Below are 20,070 nucleotides of genomic sequence, written 5' to 3' on the forward strand. Positions count from 1 at the left end.
ACAGCTCTTTGCCAAGCTGTGAGGGGAGAGGAGCTGGGGTCAGAGCATGCGGGTTGGGGAGCAGACGCTTCTGTCATTGCGGGGCAGGGCGGACACGGTGCAGCTGCTGGTGCGCTGGCCAGTGAAGGGTGGGAGGCTGAGGGGGCTCACTGCTGTCCACTGCCATCTCTCCAGGATACCTTCGAGATGAGAATGAGTGGGGATGAAGAGGAGAAGGTGAGAAGGTCTTGGGATGTAGGATCTCTCTGGAGAGCCTGTCTGAGTTTTGAGATCACATCGCGGGAGAATGTGGTCAGCCTGGCTGTGTGAATGTCTCTGGCCATGGGCAGCTGCCAAGGGGAAGGCATGGAGGGGAGTTGGGTTCCTCCGAGGCTGGGCACTTTGCCAGACAAATAAGATGGAAGAGGAGAGGAGCACAAGGGGGTTGCCCCATCGGCGGAGCAAAGAATCGAAGTGGGACGAGGATGGCGTTGCGGCGAGCAACTGCACAGACGGCAAGGAAAGGGTCATGTAGGCCAGTGTGGTTGGAGAGGAGCTTTATGGGCCATGCCAGAGGAAGTGGGCTGGAAGGAGCAAAGGAGGCGGCCAGAGGTGGATGCTTGGAAATGAGATTGCGGAGAGGGATCATCACTGTCATGAAGAGGTTCAGGATGTGCCGATGGCATGGGTGGCCAAGGCAGAGTTGAGGTCAAGAGCCTAAGGGGGGCAAGGTTCTTGGGGGCATGCTGCTTTTGTGCATGGAGGCCTCAGGGATGGTGACAGGAGTGGTGTGAGGGCACCAAAGTCTTCAAGACACTTGCTTTATTTCCCTCTGGAATGTGAGGTCCTTGAGAACAGAACCTCACTGAATCATGGGCGCCTGGGCGGCTCAGTTGGCTGAACATCGGTTCCGGCTCAGGTCACGATCTCAGGGTCACGAGATCAAGCCCCGTGTTGGGCTCCGTGCTGAGCATGGAGCCTGCCTAGGATTCTCTCTCTCCGCCCGCCCCCTCGCGCCCCGCTCACACACTCTCTCTCTCTAAAACAAAAACAAAAACAAAAACAGGACCTCGCTGTCTTGAGCATGGCTATGTCCCCAGTGCCTGGCACAGAGGAGGCAGGCAGTAAAACTCTAAGGAATGAATGCATGCTTGGTAAGTAATTTGAACTTTATCCTTGACAGTTGAGGACACTGAGGCCCAAGGTTCCCCAGAAGTGTCTGCATAGTTTTGAGTCTTAGTGGGAAGCAGGCGGTATTTTGGTTGTGCAAATCTTTGAAGTCCCTTCCACCTGCCCTTCCCCCACCCCCACCCATTACCTCCTCCCCCGCTCAGGCTACTTGGTCACCAGTTGGGCTCCCTCAAATTTGTTTTGCACACTGCTCCTTCCATAATCTGACCCTGTCTCTCTGCTGAGGGTGAGACCAAGCTCACCGCAGGGTGCTCAGGCCTCTCAGGCTTGGCCACCAACTCCGTCAGCCCCGTGCTTTTCCCTTCATCTCTGGGCCAGTGCAGAAAGACCTGGGGCTTGCTGCCCACCTGGTAAGGCTCCGCCTGTCCTTCACACTTAACTCAGAGGACACCTCACCCGTAGGCAAGCCCAATTTCTCCTCCTGCCTTACTGTCGCCGTCATTTTTGCTGCACAGGACTGACTCCATGGGCCATCATTATCTGCATCCCACCCATCTGCTCAAGTGGACTTGAACGCACGGTCGCAGAGGTCAAGTCCAGGTTATATGGATCCCCGGAACCCAGCACTGGGCCCTGGTGCGTGCTGGGTGCATGGGAGTGAGGGTCTGCGTGTCTGTGTGCCTCGGTGAAGGCCGCTGCCAAGAGCCGAAGGGAGGAGCTGTACACCACGTGCCACAAGGTGGGGCCAAGAGCAGCGCTGGGAGGTTTATTTCCAGCAAATCTGTACACTGTACAGGGGGGCTGGGGGCGGCGGGGCACAGGAGGGGTCCTCCTCGGCCTGCCCGCCTTACCCCCACAGGCCAGAGTGGAGGCAGGGCTGTGTCCCGGATGTCCATTGTTGGCCCTGGGCCAGGAACATCAGAGCGCCTTTCTCTCCTGTCGCAGAGCCACACAGAGCTTTCAGTGCCGGTCACAGGGGGCTGGGCCCTTCTTCCGCTCACGGCTCAGCAGCGTCACCAGCTTGGCCTTGAAGCCCGTGTGAGCACTGGGGCGGCCAGAGCCCCCAGCTTCATCACTGTCACCGAGCTCCAGTTCCAGAAGCCGCCGGTACTGGGCCTCCAGGCTGCTGTCGTGTGCAGGGCCCGGCCAGCCCAGGTCCTCACTGTTGTGGTAGATGGGGCTGGCCAGGGGGCTGCGGCGGCTGGGACCCTCCTGCTCAGGGTCCCTCTCCCTGGGCAGCACGGGGCCTGCCTCCAGCACGCATAGGTTCTCGTAGAGGTGCTCGGCATTGCTTGGGGGCCCACTGGCCCGCTTGCACACTGATGCATAGAGCCCAGACACTGGCTCATCGTGGGGCACTGGGCTCAGCAGTGGGGGCAGGCTCTGGGGGCCAGGCTCAGCCAGGCGTGCCCTCCAGGAGCTGGGAGTCTCCAGCCCCGGGGGCACCTCCCGCAGCTCTCCCGGTGGGTCCAGTGAGGGCAGGGAGGTGGCCCGAGGCAGGGGACAGGGCCGGGGCCCAGCCAGCTCTGGCAGCCGTTCCCGCTGGCGGGCAATGGCAGCGGCTACGGCCCTGCACAGGTCGAGGGCTCGGGGGCTGCTGAAGGCGAAGAGACCCTCACCCGAGTCACAGCGGCGTCCAGCTTCAAAGGAGAACACGTCCTGGACACAGGATTGAGGGTGGTATGGGTGGGTTAGCAGCGGAGGAAACTAGGCACCCCTCCACCTGCCACCCTTCCCAGCAGGGCACTCCCTGCACCTCACCTTGTCAGAGCCGAACTTGCGCAGGAAGCGGTAGGGCCAGGTGTAGAGGGCCTGGGGGCTGGAGGGTTCCCTCAGGTGGATGGTGTCTTGGCCTAGCACTAGGAGGTAGGGCCCCTTCAACTGGCAGCGGGTGGCAGCCTCGGTCCTCTGCACCACCACTGGAAACTCGCCCACTGCAGGCAGGAGGGTGGCAAGGGTATCAGGTATAGCCCGCATGGGTCCCCCAAAGGTCCCAGGCCTGGGTGGAGGACGGCTGAGGCTGTCCCCGTACCTCCCTGACTCACCTTCCTGCCAGGAGGAGTAGATGGAATTCTCCTCCATGGGGACCAGACCCCTCTTGGAAGCTTCCACCTCCCCTGGGCCTGAGGAACATTCCCCTGTGCCCTGGAGAATGAAAAAAGGTCAGAAGTTAGAGCCCTCCCCCTCGATCTTCTTTCCACATCCTTTCCCTGGGGCCAGTAACCCAGGACTCCAGGCCAAGCAAGAACATCCAGGGACCAGGGTGTCACTTCCAGTTCTGCCCCTGACACACTGCACGACCACAGAGACCCCTCTGTTTCCCCACCTGTGGCCCCCCAGCACCCCTTTGAGGGTGCCGAGAGTTGTAAAGTAGCAGCACACATGAGGAGGTCCCCACTGCACTTGTCTTGGCCAGGGTCTCCCTGTGTATTGTGTCCCTTACAGCTTGGAGTGCTTAAGGTGCAGGAGCTTCAGGGGTGGGACATGCAAGTGAACTGGCTTCTCCATCCTTCTCCAGGCCTCTTTCACCATCTCCCTCACATCCTTGGAGCCCTATCAGCACCTCCACTGCAACCATCTTGGCCCACAGTAGCATGGCCAGGGCCACTGCAACAGCTTCAGCCACTGGTCTCCTTGCTCCTGTCAATTTCCTTTTTTTTTTTTTTTTTTTTTTTTTTTTTTTTACTTTAAAATATTGTGGCAGGGGCGCCTGGGTGGCTCAGTCAGTGAAGTGTCTGCCTTGGGCTCAGGTCATGATCCCACAGTCCTGGGATCGAGTCCCGTGTTGGGCTCTCTGCCTCTGCTCATGATCTCTCACTCTCTCCCTCTCTCTCTGTCAATAGATAGATAGATAGATAGATAGATAGATAGATAGATAGATAGATAAATAAATAAATATAAATAAATAAAATCTTAAAAAACGTATTGTGGTAAAATACAGAACATAAAATTTACCATTTCACCATTTTAAAGTGTGTAATTCAGTGGTTTTAGTATAGTCACAAGACTGTGTAATGGTCACCTTTATCCAGTTCCAGAATTTTTTCATCATCCCACATGGAAACCCGTTAGCAGTGACTACCAGCCCCCCCAGCCCCTGCTGCTTTCTGTCCCTGTGGATTTGTCTATGCTGGACGTCGCACACAAACAGAGCGGTTCTAGCATGTGGTCTTCTGCGTCTGGCTCCTTCTACTTAGCGCAATGTTCTCCAGGTTCATGTATGGTGTTAGCATGTATCACTACCTCATTCTTCTTTTGTTTATGGTCAGGTACTGTTCTGTTGTATGGATAGACCACATTTGGTGTATTTATCAGTTAACAGACATTGGGGTTGTCTGCACCTTTGAGCTATTGTGACTATTGCTGCTCTGAGCATACTCCTACAAGTTCTGTGTGAACACCTGTTTCAATTCTCTTGGGTATACACCTACCAGTGGAATTGCTGGGTCATATGGTAACTCTATGTTTAACTTTTTGAGGAACTGCTAGGCTCATTTCCTTTTGGTCCATCATAGAGCTCTCAGTCCCTGGCGCCCCAAAGAAACCCCCTCTCAAAAGCATCTCCTTTCACTCAGAATAAAACCCCAAACTCTGAATGTGGCCCAAAGTAGTTTCAGTTGGCTCCCACCAAACTCTCCACCTTTGCGTCCTCCTGGGCTCCCTCCCACTCCTTACCCTCCAGCCATGTTGGCCTTTCTGTCCCTTTAACACACCATGGCCTTTGCCCATGCTGCTCCCTCTGTTCGAGACACTCCTCAGACCTCAGTGTCTGGGTCACTCTTGCCTCAGATCTTTGACTGGTGGGTTCTTATTTGTCCTTGAGGACTCACAGCTCACTGTCCCTTCCTGAGAGGACTTCCCATCTAACATCCTGCCATTCATGCCTGGTCCCACCAGCTTTCATTTTCTCCACAGCATGAACGGCCATCTGAGGTTCGCTCTGTGGACTTCGGGGCTATTGCCCCAAAGGCTCGTGGGTACTTGGCAGGTACTTGCTGAGTGACAGGATGTGAGGGAGCATGGAGATGAACAAGGTTGGGGATCAGGTGGCCCACCTCTGGCCCCTGGATGCCCTGCCTATGTGTCTTTTTTTTTTTTTTTAAGATTTTATTTATTTGACAGAGAGAGAGGGAACACAAGCAGGGGGAGTGTGAGAGGGAGAAGCAGGCTTCCAGCTGAGCAGGGAGCCTGATGCGGGGCTCGACTCCAGGACCCTGGGATCATGACCTGAGCCAAAGGCAGACATCTAACGACTGAGCCACCCAGGCGCCCCCCACCACCCGTCTTATGCTCACCTGGAAGGCCAGCTGGCAGATGGGGCCCATCCATTCCTGGCGATGCTGTGCGGCCAGTAGGTGGCTTCGCTCTGTGGTGGTGAGCAGGAAGGCACCAGTGTCTTTGGGACAGCTCTCACCGTCAGCCGGCAGCACAGACACGCAGTCAGCCAGGCGGATGACCCGCCGTTCCCCACGTCGGCTGGGTCCTGCAGACCTGTCACCTGCTGGCCCCAGGCCACCATCCCGGACCTCCCAGCTCTCCAGCCGTGCCACACCTGACGGGCTTCCTGCATACAGCAGACCCCATACCTTCCGCCAGGACTTCTGTGGGAGACGAGGATGGGGGAAAAGACTCTTGGGTGGCTGTTCGCCCTATAGCTCAGCTCAGCACAAGCTGCCCAGCAAGAGCTCCTGGCCACCCCGGCTGGCCTCCACTTCCCCCAGATCCTCAGGGCCCCAGAGAAGGAGGCCCTGCCAGGGCCAGCCCAGCAGGGGGAAGAGTCTGTGCTTGGGGCAGGCAGCTGTGGGTTCAAATCCACCCCACCAATTGCCTAACTGTGACCCCTACGAGGACTAGTGCCCTCATATCTCAAAAGCCATCAAAACGCAAGGTTGGGGCTTCTGGGTCATGCCTCTGAAGTGGTCAAAGCAGACCACCTGACACTACCATTATGTTGGGGCCCCCAAGCCCCCCCCCCCCAAGAAAAGGTCACTTGGGCGATGGGACAAGAGCTGAGGCAGGAGGGAGGTGTCAGTCTCACGGTGGCAAGGAAGGAAACATGCAAATAGCGTAAAGCAAAGGAAACAGACTGTTTATCTGCCTGGGCAGCAGCTGCAGCTGAGCTGTGAGGGTGCAGGGCCTGCTGCCTGCGGAGGGATGTAAACTCCCCAACTATGTCCCGTCACAGGGCTGGGAGGTGCTGAGCCCTCTTCTGCAGGGTGGGGCCCCTCCGACTCAGCCCCGGCCTTCTCTACAGGGGCCTTGGTGCTTCTACTGCACAGGGCAGAAAGCTGTTCAGGTAGCCAGCCTCTCAGCTCTGCCCTGCCCTAAGGTTTGGATTCTTAGATCCTTCCCACTCTTGGCTTCCCCATCAGTAAATAAGGCAGGCTCTCAGAAAGGCCCACTCAGCCCAACCCACTCAAGCTGAGAATGGGGCTCCGTCCTACTCCCCAACACCTTGGTTGCGTCCCCCACCCTGACTCCTTCCCCATTCTCCCAGGTCCTGGTGAGCTGAGGCTGGGGCCAACGCCTACTGTCCTGGGCAGCTGCCTGGCAGCCGGGGTCCCCACCTTGCCGAACTTGACGTGCTGCTGGTACAGGATGCCGTCCTTGATGGGAGTCTCCAGAGGTTCCATGGCCGCCGCCAGGCCCCAGGACTGCCACTCCGAGGGCCCGAGGAGACTGGTGACAGGCCGGAGGGGAACTCCTCACACTTCCCCTTCTGGCCACTTCCCCCTCCCTCTGTCCAGAGAGGCAGCTGAAGGGCTGGGGGGAGGGGAGCCTGTCTTCAGTAAAGGAGCTAGGATAGGGGGTGGGGACATCACGTATTTCTTCCTTGGGGTCCAGCTGGCCCAAGGTGCCCACGTGTGCCTGGCAGGGGCCTCAGAGCCCCAGAGGGCAGCTGACCTCTGCCTGCACCTGGGTCAGCTGGCTGTGAGTCATAAGCTCCAACCTCTCCTCTGTGCAAGGCAGTCGGACACCCCGGCATCTGACATTCCCGCAGCCCTGTCCCTGCCCCAGGACCTCCTCTAGCCACACTGGCCAACTCCTTGCTTTCCTACTTTTGAGCCCTGGTTGGTACCCTCTCGGGCCTGCTCTGCTTGTCTTTATCTTGGAAATATTTCTAACATTCACTTGCTCTTCTCTGTCTTCACAGTGTCTGTCCATTACCAGCCTCTTATCTCCCCTTTGAACCACTGCCCCACAGGGCCCACTGTGGTCCTTTCCACCAATTCCAAACCCCTCTGACTCCCCCCTGCCCTGGGGTGTAGCCTGGGCTCCTCAGGCCTGCACTCAAGGTGCTCTGTTGTGGCCTCCACCTCCCCTCAGCCCAGTCTATCCAGAGAACCTCTTACCACCATGCCACTTGAGCACTGGGCTGCCTCTTCCCCTGGGAGGCCCTCCTTGACCACCCCCCACCGAGCACAAGGGCCCCCACCAGTGAACCTGTCCTCAAGGCTCGGCACAGTCATGTGAGCGTGGGTGGCACGCCCCCAGTGGGTCCCTGGAGAGCTCACATGCTTTGTAAATTTGCTTCTTGCTAGGCACCTATTTTTTTTTTTTTTTTTGCCTCACCTTGTTGGAGGCTACCATTGGGGCTCTGAGAGGGAGACAGCCTCCTGTCACTCATTCAATGCCACCTTTAGGAAGGCATGTGTAACCAGGCTGAGCAATACCATTTGGGGTCACATATGGGATGTGGGCAGGAAGTCTTTTCCAAGGGCCTCTCCACCTGGCTTTGTGTCCGTTGCAGTCTGGCAGCCCCGAGCGCTGGCAGCCGGACACCCTGTCCTTTGCATTCTCATTGCCATTTCAATGATGAGGAAATCGAGGCTCAGAAACATTAAGTAACTTGCCCAAGGCCAAAACCAAGTGACAAACATGGCTTGAGCAACTGCTGTCCCGCTGGGATAAGCATGTGGCCTTGCACGCGCAGTGCCAGGCCCAGAGGATTTGCCGCCTGTCCCTTGCCAGATGCTGAGATCCTGCACCATGTGCCACCCCCATCATTCCCATCTCCTGTCTTTCCCACTTACCTATAAGCCTCCCAGCAGGCGTCTGCCTGGATTGCCCGGATCCTGAGCCCAACAGAGAGCCAGGCATAGAGTGAGGCCAGTAAGTGCTAGCGGCCCGAGTGGCAGTCCCGTAGCATCTGCTGCCCCCTCAGTGAGGGGATCAGAGGGTTCCTTATTGGGACTCTGTGGGCAGGCAAGTGGGCAGGGGGCCTGAGGCAGGAAGTGGCCTCCCAAGGGGCCCCAGGAGCTTCATACAACTGACAGGAAGAGGGAGGCTGGGGCCAGGTTGGAGATTGTAAGAACCAACCAGAGACCAGAAAACCCAGCCATTTCCCCTTGGCCCACCAATGCAGTCTCTCCCTGAGACAAATCCAGCTAGCCCAGAGGAAATACCCAGAGCCCCCAGCAGGGGGCCCCCACTACGTGGCTCTCTCCACAACTAAGGCCCAGCAGGCTGATTGTTGGCTGTGTCACTGGGAGATGCCAGTTCCCCCACCTTAGAGGGGCTACAGAGATCAGAGGGTGAGGCCTGTCTAGGAAGCAGGGATCAGGGAAGGTGAAACACATAGGCAGGGTTGGGCTGAGACCAGAGAGGCTTGTGCTTTAATGACAGCTGGGGTAAAGGGGAACAAAAATTGTCATTCTAGGGGACACAGGGCGCAGGCAGCCAGGCTCAGCCTGGCCCAGCCCAGGCCAGCTGGGCCGATGATGCTGGCTTTTTGTCCAGGGGGCTGGTGTGTGTAGGAGGAGGCTGGAGACTGAGGTCTCTTGGGAGACAAGGGACGACGGATGGCTCAGAAGTCCATAGAGCTGTGGGCCAGGTAGTCTTTGCGGCCGATGTTGCTGACCTGCTTGGTCTGCATAGCCTCCAGTTTGGGGCAGTCAGTGATTCGATGGCCCAGGCCCCCACAGAAGGCACAGCCACGCTCTCCTGGGGGCAAGGGGATGAGAGTCAGCACGACTGCACAGGACCAGGCCCCATATCCCAGACCTCGGCTTCTCATTAGACCCCTCCCCCAAGTCCTCTGCTGTGCGGCATGGACTTGTTTTGTGGTGTTCCCGTCATGTTCCCCCTCCCGCCCCACCGGACCGGTGTCTCCTGCCGCACAGTCACCTCCGATGTCCAGCATGGACTCATCCCCGCAGTGCAGCACTTGCAGCACGGGGGGCACCTTCTGCTTAGCCTCCAGCAGCAGGGCTTTCAGGTCCATCAGCACTGACTCGTCTGTGGGGGTAGGAGGGAACCATCAGGCCCAACCCCGGGCCCTGAAGCCAGGACCTGGATAGCCACAGGCAGAGGACCCAGGGGACAGCTGAGGTGGCCTTGGTGGTGGCCTTACCACAGGCCTTGTTGATGAAAGTGGTGGCGATGCCTGTGTTTCCTGAGCGCCCGGTACGGCCAATACGGTGCACTGCAGAAAGGGAACAGAGCTTCTGGCCTACTGCCCAGGGGCTGGGGCCCAGCCCGTACCCGACCCCCCACATCCAAGCTCCCTACCATAATTCTCGATCTCCTCAGGCATGTCATAATTTATGACATGCTGAATGGCAGGGAAGTCCAGACCCTTGGAGGCTACGTCTGTGGCCACCAGGACATCCTTCTTGCCCTCCCGGAATGCCTCGATGGCCTTGGTCCGTTCCTCCTGGTCTGGGGAGGGTCAGGCAGGAGCTGTTAGAGTGACAGGAGTCTGGGGAGTAGTGGCGGGCCCACCAGACTGGGAAAGGGATTAGGTGAGGGGCCACAATGGCAGCAGTATCCGTGCACTACCCCTGACCTTTGCCCCCATGGATGGCCACTGCCTCAACCCCCTTGAGCAGCAGGTACTCATGGATGGCATCCACATCGGCCTTCTTCTCTGCAAAGATGAGCACCTGTCCAAGAAGGCCAACTTCAGTCATGGGGGCGTGCCCAACCTTCTCCAGCATGCTGCCCCCACTGCCCCTCTCCCCTTCATCCCAGGGGTCCTGGGCCAGCCTGGAGGGCTATACTTACGGGTGGGGGTGTTTTCTGTAGGCACTCGAGCAAGTACACCATCTTGGCCTCCTCTTTGACATATTCCACCTCCTGCCATCACAGGGGCCAGATCAGGTAGGCCTGCAAATGGGCTCACCAGCCATGGCCCTGCCACAGAGCCTGGGCCCCCAATCCCAGGCGGGAGGAGACCAGAAGCCTCTTGCCATAAGGCACTGGCCACTCTAAGAATGTTCCCGGCTAAGGGCTGGGGATTTGAATGAAACCCCATTGTCCACAAGGTGGCCCCTCAACCCTACTCCAAGAGCTTCAACATGGCCTAGCCAGATCCAACCCTCACAACGAGATCCTGCTCATCAGAAGTGCCTGCCCACCTGGATGACATCCAGGCTGGCAGCCCCAGCGCGCCCCACGTTGATCGTGACTGGCTTTACCAGGGCACTCTTGGCAAAGTTCTGAATCTTCTTAGGCATGGTGGCACTGAAGAGTAGGGTCTGCCGCTGGCCCTGAGGAAGAGTAGGGCTAGGACTGAGGGCATGTGAGGCCTGGGAAGGCCAAGTAGCTGGGATGTAGCCCCCCAAAGCAGGGCCAGTGGGTGGGCAGTGCCAGGCCTCAGGGCCTGCCACAGTTGAATGGGGTGTGCTGGGGAGGGTGGCAGGAATGCCCTAGGGATGGGCACCTTGAAGTAGGAGAAGATGGTGCGGATGTCGCCTTCGAAACCCATGTCAATCATGCGGTCGGCCTCGTCCAGAGCCAGGTAGCGGCAGATGTCTAGGCTGACCATCTTCTTCTGCAGCAAATCCATGAGGCGCCCGGGGGTGGCCACCATCATGTGCACACCGCTGGGGATCAAGAGGACACTCTGCAGTCAGGGCTACCTGCCCATTCCTGCACCTAAGGGCTGGCATTCTGCCCTCTTTCCTATCTCTCCTCACCTGTCCCCTCATCACTTCCACCACCCTACCCTACTTGTAAAACATGTCTCTTCTGGAAGGGGCTGCAGCCTTCTTAACTACTGCTCTGCTCCAGAGCTCCTCCCCAGCCATGAATCAACCCTACCTGGCATACCCTTCCCTCTCTAGAATGAGGGTGGTTCTGAATCTCCAGATTAGGCCTCAGTATGTGCTCCCGCAGCTCCCTTTGTAGGCATTGATGGGCTCACTTTCCTGGAACGCTAAATTAATCTTTTCTGTATCTGAATCTTCCGAGACCGGGAATGCCTTGGAAAGGGTGTGACCTGTCCAGGACCCCAGAGCCTGGTCCAGGGCAATCAGCACTGTCTGCTGGGGATTGCACTGTGTGGAAAGGCCACAGATCTGGCCCTGCCCTAGTGTCTCAGCCTCCATGCTGGACCACACTGAATGACCCCGACCTTCCTGGACATGCTGGGTCCCCCACCTCTGCCCAGAATGCCCCGACGCCCTGACCTCTCAGATGCCCCCATTCCATCTGTTGTGCTCCCACGGTATCTTACCACATCCCTCTGTCCCACCCCAACTGATCTCCCCATTAGACGAGGAACTCCTTGAGGACAAGGAGGCTTCTGTAAGGATTTGCAGGGGTAGCTAAAGCAAAGGGCCATTTAACTTGTCGAGGAGCTCTGGGCAGGCCCACAGGGTGGGGGTGCTTGTGCTCACTGTCGGATGGTTTCCATCTGCTCTTTAACAGACATGCCCCCGATGCAGAGAGCGCAGCGCAGGAGTGGGGAGCTGTCCTCCTGCAGTAGGCGGCAGTAATACTCCAGGATGCCATGGGTCTGCCGGGCAAGCTCCCGCTGTAGGCACAGGGCAGAGGTTGGCACCAGAAGGCAGTCCTGTCTCTGCCCTGCCCTCCAGCCTGGTCTGTCTTACCGAGGGGCAGATGATGAGTCCATAGGGCCCTTCACGCTTGGAGAAAGGTAATCTCTTTTCTTGTTCCAGGCAGAACATGATGACAGGCAATGTGAACACCAGTGTCTTGCCTGAACCCGTGAAGGCGATACCTATCATGTCACGGCCAGATAGACTGTTGGGAGAGGAGAGACCTGAGGATCAGGTTCAGGAGAATGCAGGGAATGAGTCTCCAGGTGGACACCTAGGGACTGCTCCTTCCCATCACCGCCCTCTTCAGGGCCCCCAGGTCCACACTCACATGGTGGGGATGCCCTGGATCTGAATGGGTGTTGGGTGGTGGATGCCTTTCTTCTTCAGGCCTCTCAGGATGGCTACGGAAAACAACCTCAGCATCATTCTTGTCTCACAGATACTTTATCAGGCCCCCAAAGCTGTAAAATGGGCACTACCCCATTCAAGTTACAAATGAGGCCCAGAGAAAAAGAGAAAGAAAAAGAAAGACTTGTCCAAGATCTCTAGGATAACTAGAGGCAGGATTTGCACCCAGGTCCATTTAAGGCCAAAGTCACTTACCCACTGAAGTTCCCTAATGGCAAAAGATAGCTAACAGGTACAGCTGGGGCAACTGAAATTCAAACCTAAGTCCCACCATCTCCAACGGCTAGACCCATTGCTGCAGACGCCAAACTCTGTGGAGACTGGGACACAACCTCACAGTTGTTTGACTACTAAAGTTCCCAGGTACCTGCGGGAAATTTCATTTCCTTGAAGCTCTTGATGGGTGGTGGAATACCATCTCCTTCCACCAGGATGTGGTACTTCTTCCGTACGCGTTCATGCCGCTCTTCAGACATGCTCAGGACATAACGGGGGGGTGTCCAACTGTGAGTGGGTGGTGGGGGTCAAGAGAGGCCCCAGGCACAGCTGGCTCTGGGGTGCACCTGCCGGTCTCAGCCACATACCATTCCAAGTAAAAGTGACTGCCTTCCCACAGACTGAAAAACATACCTGGTTTTGATTGGATCATCGTATGTGATTCCCTTGGCCATTTCCTTCACTGACATCAACGCTAAGGAGACAGACGTGACTCAGGGCTGGCTCTTGCTTCCCAGAGGCCAGGCCCTTGAGATAGAACATGCCTGGGGTAGGGGGAGGAGGCTACAACCATACCTCGGCCCTCAGCCACACTCTCCAGGATCTTTTCCTCTTCTTTCAGCTGCTTCTCCTTGGCAGACTCCTTGCGGGCTGAGAACAGAAGCAGATATCAGACACCAAAGCACTGCACCAAGCTGAGCTTTCCCCGCTGCTTTCCAGCCCACCTTCAGCCTTCTCTTTGAGATGCTGGTGCTGATCCAGGAGGCTGACGTTGGACTGAGGGCCCAGCGGGATATCGTCCTCATCTCCCCGGGGTTCGCTGCCGCTGTCCTGTTGCTCCTCCTCCGCAGCTCCTTTACGCCTTCGTTGCAGTAGCTTCTGGAGCTGAGGTTCCACCAGCGCCCCTCCCAGCCAAGCCCAAAACAGAGCGGGGCATTGGGCCCAGGGGGCCTGCGTCAGGATCTTGGCCTTTGGGAGAGGGACCTGCACCCTGCGACGTGGAGCTGCCCTACCCCTCCGACCAGGTTGCCCGTCCCTCGTTCGCCGGAGGGCCACGGTCCCGAGTACTGGCAGCTCGCTCCACTGGCGGCCAACCCCCCTCCCCATCCCGATCCTACGCCCTCATTCCTCTTCCGAACCGGGGCCCTCACCAGCAGTTGCCGGCGCTGTCGCAAAGGCACGTAAGGCACGTAATCTTCGTCGTCCTCATCCTCCGTCTCGGAGCGGCTTCCTGTGGCAGTCGCCTCGTCGGTGCGAGCCCGCTAGAGATACACAGGAGTCAGGCTCAAACCCCCGCTTTCACTGCCGCTCGCCACCCGCGCGGACCCCTGCCTCGCTCCTACCTTCCGTTCGGGTTCCGAGTCCTCCATCCTTTGCAACACGCATGCGCGCTACGGTAAAACCCCGCCTCAACTTTTGAGTGAAATCCAATCAGATGTGAAAAAGCGGAACGTGGGCGCCTAGCAACGACCTCTGAGTGCCGGATCGCGCAGAGGGACAAACTTTCCCCGGAGACCCAGTCAGGTAGCGCGGTGTCAAAGTCCCCTTGGGCGGCTGCGCATTTGTTGCCAGGGGCGAGGGCAAAGCGTCAGACAATGCATTATGGGACGCTGGAGGATTTGGAGCATGCGCAAAAGGCTCAAACGGAGTCTGATGGAAGGTCCCCAGAGTGGAGACGGCTGATCCCGAAGAGGCCGGCCTGCCAGCTGCCGAGCCTCGCCCAGAGTCTGACGTCATCCGGCACGTTCCGAGACGGAGCCCCCTGGGACCCCGCCCGGGCCTCCATGGCGAGCGCGGGCGCGGGTATGGGGTGTGGCTTGCGGAAAAATGAATCAACACTACTGCTCTGACTGGGCGTCCTCATCTATGTGAGACAACACGTATGTTCATAGTGGTGAAAGGTAAATAAAATGCTGGTGACAAGTGTTTTTTTGCTGCGGGTCTGTGGAGCGATTTTTATCGTAAATGCTGTATTAGAGCTTAAGAGTAACTGACTGCCTGGGGAACCCGAGAAGGCTTCCAGGAGACTTGCATCTGAACTTCCAGAGCTGTAGACTCTCAGAACGGGGAGTGGAGGAAAGAGCAGCTTTCTGACTGGGGGTCCTGTTAAGAGTGAAGGCCTAGCTAGCCACATGCAAGTACAGATTCCTCAAGAAACAGACCACGTGGCCAGCCGCTGTGGGGTTGGGGTGGCCAGAGCTAAAGCTGGATTGGTAGGCTGGGTGGGCCCAGAGCATGCAGGGCTGTGACTGTCAAAGTAACTTCAACTTCATTGGGTACTTTTATTTATTTATATTTAAAGATTTTATTTATTTTGAGAGGAGTGTGGGCGGGGGTCAGGGGCAAAGGCAGAGTGGGAGAGAGAATCTCAAGCAAGCTCCATGCTGAGCAAGGATTCTGAGTGGGGCTCGGTCCCACGACGCTGAGATCATGAACTGAGGGCAAATCAAGAGTCGGACGACTGAGCCACCCAGGCGCCCCTTCACTGGGGACTTCTAAAGAGGCGTGATGTATCAGTACTATTTTTTCCTTCACTCACATATTTATTATCAGCACGTGCTGGGCATTGTGCCCAGTGCTGAAGCAGATAAAAGATTAACGAGACACAAACCTGGCTTGTGAGTTTATGGATTAGTTGAGGAGACAAAAATATAACGGGTCTTGAGGTTAAGGAGAAATATTCTAAGACAGATAAAGTTAGTACTTTTGGAAGCATCACAAGGCAGGGCAAACTGATTCTCCTAGTAAAAGTGGCCTTTCAGCTGGAATGTGAAGGATATGCAGGACATGATGAAGGAAAGTTAATCTGGAAGAAGGAAACATGTGAGCAAAAGTTGGGAGACCTGAGAGTGCCAGGCCTAGAGGGAGACTGAGATCATCTGGTGTGGCTGGAATGAAGTGCCGGGAGGCAGGGGCCAGGCATGGAAGGCTCTGAATGCCATCCACAGGTCCTTCTCTGTAGGTAAAGCAGCTCCTTGATCAGACATGCAAGTTTTGAATGATGAAGCAGAATTTTAGGTAGCTATGCCAGTTCAACTGCAGGGCAGGAGCCTAGTGCAAGAGTTGAAGGAAGAGGAACACAGACAATACGTACAGAGAGACAAGCTTCACAGGGGCATAATGCAGACCTTGGAGATTTGAAAAGGCCAGGAACCAGGAATTGTGAACCTGTGGGCGATGCTTTTTAACTTCTTTAGAAGAGGAAGCTAGCACTGACTGCTTATGGTGGGGTTCAACCTGGGAGAAGGGGGAAGGGGTAGGGAATGGTTTCTGATCCTGCTTCCCAACACTTTATAAAGGGATCTTAGTGACTGTGTGGCCACAGCCTCCACTGCTCCCCACACAAGCTCAAGTTAAGTATCACTTTTAGACAATGACAATAGGAGCAAGGAGTTGGAACACAAGTGTGTGCGAGGCTTTTTTTTTTTTTTTTTTTTAAGCAAGCCTATTATATTAAGGGGCGCCTGGGTGGATCAGTCGTTAAGTGTCTGCCTTCGGCTCAGGGCGTGATCCCAGGGTCCTGGGATTGAGCCCCGCATCAGGCTCCTCCGCTGGGAGCCTGCTTCTTCCTCTCCCACTCCCCTTGCTTGTGTTCCCTCTCTCGCTGGCTGTCAAATAAATAAATAAAATCTTTAAAACAAAAACAACCTATTATATGAAAATCAGTGTACGACCAGATCTACTGCAGGGGGTGGGAGGTAGGAATGAGGTAGTTTGCTTTACTTTACAGAAGGGTTCATTATCCTCAACTCTTAAATACTTTGGCTACATGTCTCATTCCCATTGGAAAGTCAGATCCAATTTATAGAAACTCCATTTATTCCATTTCCCTTGACAATGTCAATAACCCAGGCTATAGGTGCACAGTCGGTAAAGGCCTCAAGTCTTTCCCAGACCTCTTCTCACAGCAGCTGCACAGAGACCGAATCTCACTCCTCCAGCTCGCAGAAGGGTAAACAGGGCATGGGGAGGGGGCTGTTCCAGGTCACATACCAGAATCCTCCCACCAGGAGAAAGTGCAGAGATGCTGCTGTTATACAGGCCTAGGCTCTAGTCCTGCTCAGCCAGACTGAATGCACTAAAGTTACTTTCCTGTCTTAGCTTTAATTTCCTCATCTGTAAAATGGGATAACTGTCCCATTTAGAACTGCTGAGAATTAAGTGGAAATTGCCAAACTGCTGACACATAGTACGTGCTCAGTGAGGCTAATGACCAAGGCAGATCCCATGCTTCTGAGTACATTCCTCACCTCACCCCTGCCCCAGACCAGCAAACCACCAACACACTGACTCTGTGTCCAAATGTTGCTTTATCTTTCGCAGGAAAGATCTTCACAGTATCAAAAGTAAAGAATTGAAAAACAAGAACAAAAACAAAACCAAACACAAAGAGAGCAGTGTTGGGCCAGCAGTACCATCAGCCCCCGGCCCCCAGGCCAGTCCAGCCCCCAGGCTCCGAGTGAGGAGGCTGCATAGCACCAGGAAGCGGCTCTGCTGAGGTCCCGAGGGGCCCCAGCACGGCACAGCATCCATTCAACTTTTGGTTGGTCCAGGATGGCGAGGAGCAGGGAGGATCTTGGGCAGGTGGGAAGGGATGTAGAGAAGAGACTGTAGACCTTCAGCTGGCAGTCGGGGTCTCAGGACACCCTGAAGAAGCTCGACCCGGCAGGGGCTGAGAAAACAGAGCATGGCCAGACCGTGAGTGCGCCTTTGCCCTAGCCTCCCTGTGCTGGCTCTGCGTTTCCACAGTCCCCATGGGTAGGAGCAGCTGCCTGCTGCTTTTGCTGCCTAGGCTGAAAATACTGAATAGACTTCCCTGACTACCTCCAGTAGAGGATGCAGGTTAAGACCCTGCCAGGGGACAGCTGCCCTGGAACACATCTTTCCAAGCCAGGGTGCTATAAGAGCCCGGACTCTGGCCTTTGCTCTCCTGCTGACAGGCAGGGGAGAGGTAGCAATATGCACTCTGACTCCTGCCTCAGGCTCTGGGTACACAGCCCAGGCTAGGTCCCGAATCTGTCCCAGCACTGTTTTTTCACACACTCTTGGGGCTCCCAATCCCACTCTGAGGAGGGTCAAAAAGGCCAATGGAGAGCCCTTACGGTGGGGTGGGGCAGGGAGGGAACATCTCCTGTCTTGGGAAAGAGATCAACCAAAGAGGGAGTCCTTGAGAGAAGATGGCTGAGTGAGGTTTCCTGGCTGAGAGGGGCATTGGGCTGTAGGAGGAAGTATGCCCCTTTTTCTCTCAGAAGAGGCAACAAATAAAGTGCCTGGGGTCCCCATGCCTCCTGGATCCTGTGGAAGTGGACAAAAGGGGCAGGAGGGCACCCTGGCCCTGGCAGAGGCTCCCGAGGGTGTGGACATTTCAGCTTGGCAAAAGATCAGAGAGCCTAGCCCCTTCAGAGAGAGGGGCTGAGGTGAGTCTAAAGACAGTCCTGACTCTAGGCAGCCCAAGATGCCATGGGGAGCCCAGCCCCAAGGGTGGGGAATTCTGACCCAAAAGTGGGCAAGGGGACTTGGCTGAGGGTCCAGGAAGACTGTGGTCCTGGCACTGAGAAAAGGAGGAGGAGGATAGGTGAGGACATCCTCCTGGGTTCCCTGAGCTCAGCTCACCTGCCCCAGTTTCCTGTTGCTGTAAGGGCAGTTGTGTGGTTGCCAGCCAGAAAAGGCATGATCCCAGGGACAGAGCACAGGGTTAAGATAAGGGCACTGCACAGCCATTAGGTTGCAAACCCAGCACCAAGGCCTGCCTTCCAGCCACCCTTCTCTCCTGCACTATGGTGCTCAGCCCAGTGTCTTCTTGGTCTTCTGCTCTCAGTCTAGAGCATCATCTGATATGTCAGTATTTCACACAAAAGGACCTGTGTAGGTGGTTGGGAGAGGAGCCCCGAGCCCAGCTGGGGGCCAGGTCTCTTCTTCAGGAGGCAGCTTAGCTATTAATCTCTTCATGGGGGTTGTCCTGTTTGGGGAGAGCGCTTACCACCTCCCCCATGCCTAAATGACCTCACCAAGGCTTTGGTCTAGCTCATCTGTCCTCTCACTGGTCCTACCTTCTTGCATGGCGTCAGCCGGGAGGCACCCTCGCAGCCTACAAGGCTGAGCAAGTGAGATTCAACCGAGGCTAATAATGTCAGGGAGGGGGGCAGGCCTCTGGGGATTAAGGCTGCCTAGGCACTTGAGAGGCAGATGGTAAGGGAAGTAGAGGCCTGGTGGAGATAGCCCAGGGATGGCAGTGAAGGAAGGGCCCTTCATGAACAAAGGCAGGAGGGCTCCAGGAGGGTCTGGCCCAGGAAGGAGAGATGAAAGGACAGAGGCCTAGGGGTGAGTGGCCACAGGAGAACAGATAGGGCCTGTGTCTCCGGAGCATGTAGCTATCACTGTGGAGGCGCAGGGGCTAGGGCTGGCCAGCTACTAGCCCAACTCTGTGTGGCACAGAGCATGAAATGGTCTGGTGGGGAGCAGAAGTACATGCAACACTTGGGGATCTCCATACCTCACTGAGCTGTGCTGGGGGTGGTTTTCTTGAGGCTGAAGTTGGTCCAGTTCACAGCAACTTTCTGACGAGTTTGCTTTGCAGAATCCAAACAGAACCTATTAAGTTTGAGAGACACCAGAAAAGCACAATCAGAGGTTCCCCTCTCCCTGCTGGACCCCACTTCTAGACCCATGTGTCTTGGTCACTAAAGGAACCAAGTCAGCTCTGTACAACCCCTCTGGCTCCAGGGTATTGGGGTCTAGCAGGTTATAAGAGCTTTGCTGGCTTTCTGGACAGGTGCCCACGAGCCCAGGGAACAGCATATGAAGAGAGTGACACTGCCTTGGGATACAGCATTGCTCCTCATGATGTATTTTACTCTGGCTACACTGGGCTGCCTCCTGCTCCCCTCACTATTGCACATTGCTTTCAGCCTCAGACCTCTGTACCTACCAGCTCTGCCGTCACAAAGGCCCTGTTTGACCTGGCCTACTCATTCTTACTTCTCAGGTCTCAGCTTGGTTCCTACCTCTTCTGGGAGCGCTGCCCATCCCTACGTCTCAGCTTGGTCTGCAGTCCCAGGCCCTTACTCCTCCAACAGCACCTATCACTGGACTGTGTGTTTATGGCTCTCTCTCTCCATCTAGACTGTATCTGATTTGCCTCCAGCCCAGAGCTTAGCCCAGGCAGAGCAGAGGAAGTGCAAGTGAATAAACCTGGAGAAAGCGCTGGTTCTTGGGGCCCGACGTACTTCCTTCTCCCTGTGCCTTACACCTTCCCATATGTCCTGTCCTGCCATGTGGCTACCTGGGTTCCAGCAGATAGACTGTTGGGAGAGAGCCTGGAAAGGCTCTCCCTCTGAGGGTGAGCCTGAGTGAGGGTGGGCAAGGAGGCATCCCCACACCTACCTCTTGAAGTACTCCACCTCCCGGTCAGTCTCATCCATCTCCACCCCATCCATGTCCTTGGGCAGGAACACATCGTCTAGGAAGACACAGCCAGGAGGGCTCAGTGCCCACGGCCAGGCCTCTCGGGTCATGCTCTTGGGGCAGCACTGCCCACACGCGAGGACTA

General features: G+C 56.3%; 2 protein-coding genes and 1 long non-coding RNA gene across 17 annotated transcripts in view; 1 reads left to right on the forward strand and 2 right to left on the reverse strand.

The window, feature by feature from the left end:
• LOC123001704 (uncharacterized) overlaps window positions 1–20,070 on the forward strand; it is a 31,610-nt gene that overhangs the window by 4,639 nt on the left and 6,901 nt on the right. The window contains exons 2-3 of one of the 3 annotated variants that reach the window (XR_008959283.1): window positions 1,626–1,849; window positions 6,608–14,422. This is a non-coding gene — a long non-coding RNA (uncharacterized LOC123001704). Of the gene's footprint in view, window positions 1–1,625; window positions 1,850–2,055; window positions 3,755–6,607; window positions 14,423–20,070 lie in introns of those variants that run through there. The other 2 variants (XR_008959284.1, XR_006410894.3) reach the window with 2 other exon arrangements.
• DOK3 (docking protein 3) lies at window positions 1,860–6,761 on the reverse strand. The gene is made up of 5 exons (XM_026511102.3): window positions 6,678–6,761; window positions 5,406–5,711; window positions 3,156–3,255; window positions 2,872–3,044; window positions 1,860–2,769 (listed from the first exon to the last, which is right to left on the reverse strand). The coding sequence occupies exons 1-5, from the start codon at window positions 6,741–6,743 to the stop codon at window positions 2,071–2,073; spliced, it is 1,344 nt and encodes a 447-aa protein (XP_026366887.1). The 5' UTR covers window positions 6,744–6,761; the 3' UTR covers window positions 1,860–2,070.
• Window positions 16,813–20,070, reverse strand: part of FAM193B (family with sequence similarity 193 member B) — a 31,666-nt gene continuing 28,408 nt past the window's right edge. For 11 of the 13 annotated variants that reach the window (XM_044388616.3, XM_026511109.4, XM_026511104.4 and 8 more), the window contains 3 exons: window positions 19,905–19,980; window positions 19,015–19,112; window positions 16,813–17,193 (listed from right to left, as the gene is read on the reverse strand). In XM_044388616.3, the coding sequence (XP_044244551.1) occupies window positions 19,016–19,112; window positions 19,905–19,980 (173 nt within the window). In that variant the 3' untranslated portion in view covers window positions 16,813–17,193; window position 19,015. The remainder of the gene's footprint in view (window positions 17,194–19,014; window positions 19,113–19,904; window positions 19,981–20,070) is intronic. The other 2 variants (XR_007191150.2, XR_003319565.4) reach the window with 1 other exon arrangement.

The sequence above is a fragment of the Ursus arctos genome, unplaced genomic scaffold (genome assembly GCF_023065955.2).
Source record: "Ursus arctos isolate Adak ecotype North America unplaced genomic scaffold, UrsArc2.0 scaffold_15, whole genome shotgun sequence".
In the NCBI taxonomy this organism is placed as follows: Eukaryota; Metazoa; Chordata; class Mammalia; order Carnivora; family Ursidae; genus Ursus; species Ursus arctos.